This window comes from Chenopodium quinoa, unplaced genomic scaffold, assembly GCF_001683475.1.
Source record: "Chenopodium quinoa cultivar QQ74 unplaced genomic scaffold, ASM168347v1, whole genome shotgun sequence".
NCBI lineage: Eukaryota > Viridiplantae > Streptophyta > Magnoliopsida > Caryophyllales > Amaranthaceae > Chenopodium > Chenopodium quinoa.
In genome coordinates, this window is record NW_018742815.1 from 1527649 (window position 1) to 1537361 (window position 9713).

Here is a 9713-nt window from a genome sequence, read left to right on the forward strand (position 1 = left end):
TCAAGGGGAAAGACTAGGTCATACAAAGTCCATAGTCTTCAACTTACTCCGCATAGTGGGAGTTGAAAATCCAAAGATCCAAGGAACAAATCCTGTTAAATAAACTTTCCAATTTTCCATACTCGGGATAATATAAATAATAAAACTCCCTTTTAAAATATCTTGAATATCAGTACAAGTTTATAATCAACCGTATGAAATATTAAACATTTGAGATCAAACACTTAAAACATGTTTCACCGAAATATATTTCACAAACATTTAAACATGACTCGAAATCACTTAACATGTAAAACACGTTGCATATAAAAGCCACTTTTTAAAAAATCTAGCCACGTGTACGTACCTTGATCCTTGCACACAAGTACGGAACTCCTAATTTCGAACCCGAAATTCCTCCTATAACAAACCAACAATCCTAATCAAATACTTTTCAACCCATAGACACGAGGACTAAAATACCGACTTTACTAGTTGTGCATGAACAATTGATTAATTTAATCCGTTTATAATTTAAAAGTTACTTTATAAATCAATTTTTAATAATCTATCAAGGTGATAATGATAATGATTGTAGTGGGTTGGAGTATACAATATGAGTAGTACATAGTGGTAGTAGTGATATAATACGTAGGTAGTAGTAGTCATAACAACAACAACAACAATAACAACAACAACAACAACAGTAGTAGTAGTAATAGAAAAAGTAGTATACGTATAGTAAGTAGTAGTAGTAAATAACTAGATATCACTAGTAGTAGTAACCAATTGTAATACTAATAGTTAAAAAATGAAAGTCTTACTCTTTGTTAATTTATCAAGGAACAAACAAAGACAAACTTGTTTTCTTGGTTGATGTAGGAGTACGGAAGGAATAACAAGGGAGGAAGGAGGAGGTGGTGCGTGCAGTAGCCCGCAAGGCGGGTTGGGGGTGGTGGTGCGGCACGACTCGGGTGGATGAATAGGTGGGGAAAGAATTTGGAGTTTCTTCACTGATTTGGGATGAAATTAAGCATAAAACTTCAACTATTTATAGGCAATTTGGATTGGAAATTCTGGTTGAAACTCATTTTTGGTGAATGATTATCATGAGGCCACATATGATCGGAGGAGGATTGAGGTAATTGTAATGGTGTTTCACCTTATTTTTGACACTTGGAGGAAGGGAGGTGGTAAAAGGTGAAGTTTTGGAGGAGGAGCTTCCATGAAGGTGCTATGGTGAATGGAAGAAATGATACTTACGTATCATGAGGAGAAAGATGAGAAGGTAGCATTGAAGAAGGATGCTAGCTAAGGTTGACATATGCTTTTGTGTAGTACTAGTACACTAAAAATATGAATTAGACTTGAGTATAAAAAAAATTAATTTGATACTTTGTCGTTTGAATCGGGTGCAAGGTATAAGTGGTTGAAAATTTGATTTGGATACGGCAAATTTTAGCTTGACTCGTATAATTAAAATCATTATAAAATGTAGGTATAAAATTATCATATAAATATTTTGTAAAATATTTCGAAAATCCATATTTTTAATGACTTTAAAATACGGGGCATTACAGCCCAGCCCGATTTACACTAATTTAGTGTAAACCGATGTTATTAAGAGTTCGTGAATATATAAATTCCATAATGTTTAATTACAGAATTAAAGATTGTTAGTGATGATAAAAATCGGACATAAATCAATAAACTACGATCATAACTTTTTTTTTTAATTTTTAATTTTATTTAATTTTATTTATTTTTATGATTTGATATGTTTAGACTTACTTTTTTGACTTGGTTTTAAACAAGTAATAAGATCATGAAAAAGGTGAAAGAATCAAAGTTATATTGGTTAAGGGAATAAATCAGAGTCTCTGGGTAGAAGAAAGGCCTCATGTGCTTATAGTCTCATTCTATTGGGCCAACTTTTGATTTTCAACTAGTATTTTGGTCCGGTAATGTCCCCGGTTGTGGCCTTGTGGGTGATAAACTGATAATTAATACGTAGTATACATTTAAATTAATGAATGATTCAAACTTTTTTTTATATATATATATATATATATATATATATATATATATATATATATATATATATATATATATATATATATATATATATATACTACATATTATCCGTAATATTTTATAATCAATAAAGAACATTGAATATTTGAATGTGGCATTGCTTAGTGGTAAGATGTTCGAATCTTGTTAAAATTGATTAAATTTAATTATATAATGAGATATGTTGGAATGCCTTTTAATATACGTACTAGTTTTTGCCTTGTGCGATGCACGATTTTATAATAGTAAGACTTGTAATTTGTAAATCATAAAAGTAAAGTCAATTAAAATAAAGTTAGTTGAAATTTGAATTCATCAAATGTCTACCCTTAAAACTTTTAATTTTTTTTTATTGACGGGACTAAAACTCTTTTATCAGATATATAACTTAATATATATCTTTTTCGTTAAGGATAACTCTGGTGAATACTTTAGTACCAAGTATATAGTTTAGAAAGGAAATAAATTTTTAATCAATTTTCTTAATAAAGTTATTTCAGTAAGGAAAAAAAAAACCCTAAATTTGAGTTGTGACTGTATAAAAGATAGAATTTGTTATTTTCCTTAAAAAGAAAAAAAGAATTTTTTATTGCCTTAAAAAGAATAAGAAGAAGATAGAATTTGTGATAAAAGAAGAGAATTCATAGGTAGCAAAAACATATTATCATATTTCATATATCGCCTCTAATAACTATTCCATGGTTCTTTAATTTCCATTTAAACCCTAGCTTTGTTTCTTTTTTTCCCCCTCCATGGCAAGCATTACAGAAAACTCGAAAGCGGATTCGATGACTACTATGCGTCCAAACGAACGATACCATATACTAATCAACGAAATACTCCATAGATTACCCGCAAAATCACTTTGCCGATTTAAGTGTGTTTGTAAACATTTGAACACTCTAATTTCAAGTCCCGAATTCATCAAATTTCACCTCAACCTTGCCTTAGACGTCAATCACATCTTCGTCTTTGCATACGACTTTAACGAGGGACGTACCAAAAGAAGTCTCTACACCTTCAACTTAAACGACAATACCTATTCCCTTAGGAAGATATACTAATTTTGATCATCAATTCTTTTTTGCTGGCTCGTGTAATGGCTTGCATTGCACGGTAATTATGTCGTCGATTTATTTAGATATCATTATATTTAATCCATCGACAGGAATTTATAAGCGTATCGAAGTCACGGATTTGGCCTTCCATGGGACTAGTAGCATACCAATATCAGAAGATAGACATTTTACAAATTTTGGGTTCGGGTTTGGGTTTGATCATGTTAATGATGATTACAAAGTTGTGAAAGTTACAAGCAATCATTTTGATGATCTACGAGTAGTAGATTCGAAAGTTATGGTTTATAGTTTAAAGACGAATTCTTGGAGACGAGCTCAGAATTTTCCTAGATCATTGAATAGGTACATGGACTCTCTTATGGAGGCAGCCGTAATAGACAACCATTTACTTCATTGGCTTATATATTCACCCCTAGGTCAATTGGAGATTGCTTGTTTCGATATATGTAACGAGACATGGAGGGAAGACATCGCGTGTCCTAACTCTTTAGTACCTAGATCTTGTTCAAATCCAGAATTAGGAGTTTTAGACGGGTGTTTGTATTTCTTTTATGAGATTTTAAGTACAAGTAAATTCGATGTATGGGTGATGAAAGAGTACGGGGTGAAAGAATCATGGGTGAAGTTGTTTGAAATTGACTTTCGTGTTTTTGTGAATAACATTTGTCATAGAACTTGGCGTTTGAGGGAGGCTTCTTGGTTACACCAATAAATCAAAAGATGAGATTTTGATTTGGGATGGAACACATTCTTGTATTACCTTGTTTGACATAAAAAATAACAATTTGAAAAGGGTGATGATAGATGTAATTCCTACAAGTACAACCGCGGCTAATTCCATGACATACGTGATTCCTAGTTCAACTATGGGTTATGTATGCAACGGATCCCTTGTTAACATTCCTGGTGGTAGACCATTACGCGTCAACAAGGTATGCCTCATTGCCTTTCGTAATGTTTTATAAATTTCTTTTCACATTTTATGAAGTTGGATTGAACTATTGAGCTTTTGTGTGATAATTCTAGCTAATACGGATTCTATTTTTCTTTCAGGAATTTCGTTTAACTACTTTTAAAGAGGTATTTAGATTAGCTAGTCGAAAGCGTACTAAAGGTCGTACTAATAATGCTTTGGCTAAACAACAACAACAACAAAGGGATTTTAATCTTCAAGGACAAGGGAAACGATTGATGAACAACAAATGGACGCGATGATGCTGTGGTAAAACAAGGAAGAAGGGAGCTAATCTACGTTTACTAATGATATTGATGAACACTGTGTGCTAATTCTTTATCAAAACAAGCAAGAAAGTTTTTTAATTTTGATTTTGATTATGATTTTATGTATCTTAATTATAAACCATTAGAAAGCTAAGTTTTTCATTATTATGAAAAACATACATTAGTATCCTCATTGAATTGTAACTTGAAGAATCTGGTCTTTAGTTTTGCAAATTATAAAGTATTGAATTGGCCATCTTTATTTTTGCTTCATTAATATATATTAATGCAATTTTGTTACGATTATTGCTAATTTATATTAATGCAATTTTGTTACGATTATTGCTATGAATCTCGAGTCTTGTTACGACTCTTATAATGTGATCATACTTTGGGGGTGTTTGGTTCGCAGAGTAGTATGTGTTTGGAATTAGAAATGAGGTTAAGGTGGTATCGGATTGGAACTTGATACTTAATACCATGTGAATGAATTGAGCCAAACTCACCTCCCCCAAAGGTTTCTAAACCCCATACCTGGCCTCATGGGTTTGAGGTATGAGTTTAAAATTCAAATTTTTGACAACCAACATATGGTATGAGTTTTAGTAATTCTAAACTCATACTTCATACCTATATTCCGCGAACCAAACGCCCCCTTAAAGAGTTTTGGTATGAGTATTGAAAATTGAGTGGAAAGGAAATAGATTAGGAGATGCCAGAAAATGAATTATTTAATTATTACATGTTCATTTGTTTGGTTTAAACATGAGAATGATTTATTTAAACCCGACCCTTTCGTAAGAGTAATTATTACCTCAACTTTTAGAGATCTAACAAATAGGTAGAAACCAATACCATTAGATAATGGTAATTGTTACCTAATGTATTATACAAGTATGACAAATTGAATTTATTAAGCTTAGAATATTCCTAAAACAATGTATGTTAAAAAAAAAATAACAATTTAACTGTTCCTATTCTTATTCATGACATACATAGATCACAAATTCAAATAATAAGATATAAAATATCTTAACACGCTTAGAGTAATTCGTAAGTTATATCTAACAAATAAATTCTAGATAATCTAAAGCTCTAAATAATCGCTCCCAATCTAAATAAAACTCTTAATTTCCTAAAAAAAATTTAAAATAAAAACTAAAACTCTTGGTATTTATACCAATTTTTATCTTCAGCTCGTAAAATAATCCAAACCCAAATAAGACAATACAAGCAGAGGAAGTAATTAAATCTTGAGTTTGTGACTATACAAGCAGAGTATATTGTGGATAGCATAAACTTAAAACTTTAAAACGCATCAAAACCCTTAATTCTTCCATATATTTTTATATTTTCCATCAAATCCCTAAAATTCTCTTCTAGGTAAGCAGAAAAGAAAACTCTTCGATGACTACTACAAGTCGAACCAATCGATATCATATACTAATCAACGAAATACTCCACAGATTACCCGTAAAATCACTTTGTCGATTTAAATGTGTTTCCAAACATTTGAACTCCTTAATTTCGAGTCCCGAATTCATCTATTTTCACTTGAATCACCCCCTTCATGCCTTAGACAACGTTGATCACCTCTTCATTTTTTCCACTGACCTCGACATCACAAGTAAATTATGTCTCTACACCGCGAATTTACACGACTGTTTGACACGTCCATACACTAAAATGAATAAAGTACCTCTTCCCATAAGATCATAAAAGGATTATTGTTTCGTCTCTTTTGTTGGCTCGTGCAATGGTTTGCATTGTATTGTAAGGATGCCGTCGGATTGTTTAGATATCATAGTATTTAATCCATTGACAGGGATTTACAAGCATGTTGAAGTCGCGGATTTGGTCTTATCGATGACTTCAACTACTTTTGGGTTCGGATTTGATGCTGTTAATGATGATTACAAGTTAGTAAAAGTTATAAATCATATAAACAAAATGGATGTTATGGTTTATAGTTTAAAGACGAATTCTTGGAGACAAGCTAAGAATAATCGTACGAGTGTATCATTTCCTTATCACCAATGTAAGGAGGCTAGCGTAATTAGGGTTGTACACCGATCCAAAACCGGACCGGACCTGGACCGGACCTGTTAGGACCGGGACCTGAATCAGCCAATTCTGAGGACCGGGGACCGGACCTGATTCAGCAGGTCCGGGTCAGGTCCAGACCTGAACAGACCTGTTTTGTGTGTTTTTTTTTTGTTTTTTTTAAAGAGAATAAATAACCTGTTGGACCTAATTATAGACCTGTTTACATAAAATCTGAAAATATCAATGACAAAAACTACATAAAATCTATAAGTCTCAAATATAACAAATAATTCATTAAATTACATAAAGTCTCTAAGTCTCAAATACTAGAAATACATAAATTATCCAAAGACAACTTGAATTTTGGCGAGTTGCTTTCCCTTTGATTGCGTGATTCACACTAATGAGTCAACGAAAACAACTTCATCGTCTCCATCGTTAGATACATCATGTTGCACCTCTAAATAAAAAAACATTATAGGATATATTAATGAATGATAACAATGAAATAATAAATTTGGTGTAACAAAATTACAAGTACATAAAATTAATACTACCTTTCTCCATTTCTTGTAACTCTTTCAAATTTTCTTCCATATCCTCTTACTTTTCTTGTTCCATATGTATTCCCGCCCCGCTTTTAACTTCTTATCTGGAGGCAAAGTAGATTGCAATTCTTCCATATCCTTTTCAAAAAGTGGCTGTGACATTTCTTGAGAAAAAGCAGCAGATCTTTTGGATTGAGAGCTCTCCATCTTCAATATAATTATACACAATCTTCAATATAATTATACACAATATAAGTAATTTTTAAGTAACAATTATAAACACATAACATTTTATAAAAAAATGTGAGAACAACTTACATTGCAAGAGTAAGAATCCGTGGTTCTTGTTGATCCTAAACATATAAAACGATAGAATTCAATTACAATTCAAATTGAATTCACAAAATAAACAGAATACATACAAATATACAATACACCAACAAGGCAGCAAATTCTACAATATGAACTAAATTCGAAAGAAACAGATTTTAAACAGATTTATCAATCTACTTTAAACAGATTTATCAATCTTTTCTGATTTATCAATCTACTCCCAGCAAATTCACGGAATAAACAGATTTTAAACACACAAATCGAAAGAAACCAAAATTCAACATGCATTCGAAACAAATGAACTAAAATAATTAAAAAACAGTTACTTAAAATAAATAAAAAAACCTCAAAAAAAAATCATGAATTCGAAAAAAATGAACTAAAAAACAGAACTTGCAAACATCAAACAATCATAATAAGCAATTGAAATACAAAATACCCAATTCAAATATAATTAGATTTAATTTAAAAAAAAAAAAAAGAACTTACAGGATACCAAAATTCAACATGCATTCGAAACAAATGAACTAAAATAATTCAAAAACAGTTACTTAAAATAAATAAAAAAAAAAATCATGAATTCGAAAAAAAATTAACTAAAAAACTGAACTTACAAACATCAAACAATCATTATAAGCAATTGAAATACAAAATACCCAATTCAAATATAATTAGATTTAATTAAAAAAAAAAAAGAACTTACAGTGAGATGCAGATGCAGGGTGTAGTCGTCGACTCGTCGTTGCAGGATGTACAACGTGTAGTCACTGCTGGTCTGGACGTCTGGTGGGCGGTGGCGACTTCCGACTTGTGTCTGGGCCCCTGGGCGGTGGTCTGGAGGGAGTGGGTGTTGCCGTGTTTGCTTGTCGGCTGAGAGAGAGAGAGAGAGAGAGAGAGAGAGAGAGAGAGAGAGAGAGAGAGAGAGAGAGAGAGAAGTGAGTTAGGGTTAGTGTGTTAACAAAAATGAAACTGACTTCTTTTGAAATTTGGGAATTTTTTTTTTTTTTTTTTTTTTTTTTATAAAAAACGCATTTTTAACGGGTTTCAGGTCCAGACCTGAAAACCCCGGGTTTGGACCTGATCCGGACCGGGACCAGAAACCTTGATTTTCAAGGACCAGGACCGGACCTGAATTTACAGGTCCGGGTCAGGTCCGGTCCCAACAGGTCAGGGTCAGGTCGGTTTTCAGGTCCGGTCCTGTTCATGTACACCCCTAAGCGTAATAGACAACCATTTACTTCGTTGGATTATAGAGACACCCCCGGGTCAATTGGGGATTGCTTGTTTCGATATATGTAATGAGGTATGGAGGGAAGATATCGTGTGGCCTTACTCTTTAGTAATTGGATTGCGTATAAAACCACAATTAGGAGTTTTAGACGGGTGTTTGTATGTGATTTTTAAGATTCCAAGTGAAAATAAATTGGATATATGGGTGATGAAAGAGTACAGAGTGAATGAATCATGGGTGAAGTTGTTTGAAATATCAGATCAATGTTTGGAACTACCGGTAGATATCATCTATGATAGTCGTCCTTGGCGTTTAAAGCTTCTTTGATACACCAAGAAATCAAAGGACGAGATTTCGATTTGGGATGATGACAAATCTAGTCTGATTCGGTTTGATCTAAAAAATAATAAGGTAAAAACAATAAAGATGAATCATGGATTTGAATTTCCTAGACTTACAACCGCGGTTTATTTATGCAATGGAAGCCTTGTTAACATTCCCGGTGGTCGACCACTACAAATCAACAAGGTATGCTTCAAAACCTAATTCATATATGCATCAAATTTGTTATATACACTCTGGTACATCGTACATCCAAGATTAGTTTTTGCTCTTATTTGATAATTAAATGAAAAACCATCTTTAAATTGAGAATAAAATAATCATAGGTGAATAGTGCATCTGGATGTATATAACGATCTCTCACGCAAGAGAGTGAGATCGGTTTGCTACGTACAATTTATTATTACTCTTGTATATATCATTATATCCTGGTTGTTATTTAGTGGCTGGTTTCTAATATTTAAGAAATTATTATTTTAAATAAACTTTGTGATTATATATATTTGATAGTTATAGGGTTTTTTTTTTTTTTTTTTTTTTTTTTTTTTTTTTTTTTTTCAAAATTGGAATTTGTGATTTGCAATTATACATTTATTTTCATGTAACAGATGTTTGTTGGCTTCTTGCTATAGTAAATAATAACATTTTTTTCATTATATTTTATGAAGTTGGATTGATCTATTAAACTTCATATGCAAATATTTAACTAACACGGATTTTATATATATATATTTTTTTCATTCAGGGATTCAGTTTTTCTTTGAAAGAGGCATTTAGAATAGCTAAACGAAGGTTCACTAAGGGTTGGTTCCCCCAATGGTTTAGCCAAACAATAACAAAGGGAAACTAATCTTAATGGAC

At 32.0% G+C, this 9713-nt stretch overlaps 1 protein-coding gene and 1 long non-coding RNA gene across 3 annotated transcripts; one reads left to right on the plus strand and one right to left on the minus strand.

Moving 5' to 3' along the window:
- The first annotated feature begins 3174 nt into the window (after nt 1-3174).
- On the plus strand, nt 3175-4346 carry LOC110725392 (F-box protein CPR30-like). Its single transcript, XM_021904877.1, has 3 exons — nt 3175-3830; nt 3925-4063; nt 4185-4346. Exons 1-3 carry the CDS (start codon nt 3175-3177, stop codon nt 4344-4346), a joined length of 957 nt encoding a protein of 318 aa, XP_021760569.1.
- Nucleotides 4347-6569: 2223 nt separating this feature from the next.
- Nucleotides 6570-8264, minus strand: LOC110725660. 2 transcript variants are annotated; one of them, XR_002512202.1, is made up of 3 exons: nt 7983-8264; nt 6956-7299; nt 6570-6858 (listed from the first exon to the last, which is right to left on the minus strand). It is a non-coding gene; the product is annotated as an uncharacterized LOC110725660 (long non-coding RNA). The 2 variants fall into 2 exon arrangements; XR_002512201.1 differs by lacking the exon at nt 7983-8264 and having other exon boundaries at nt 6956-7628.
- Between the last annotated feature and the right edge of the window lie 1449 nt (nt 8265-9713).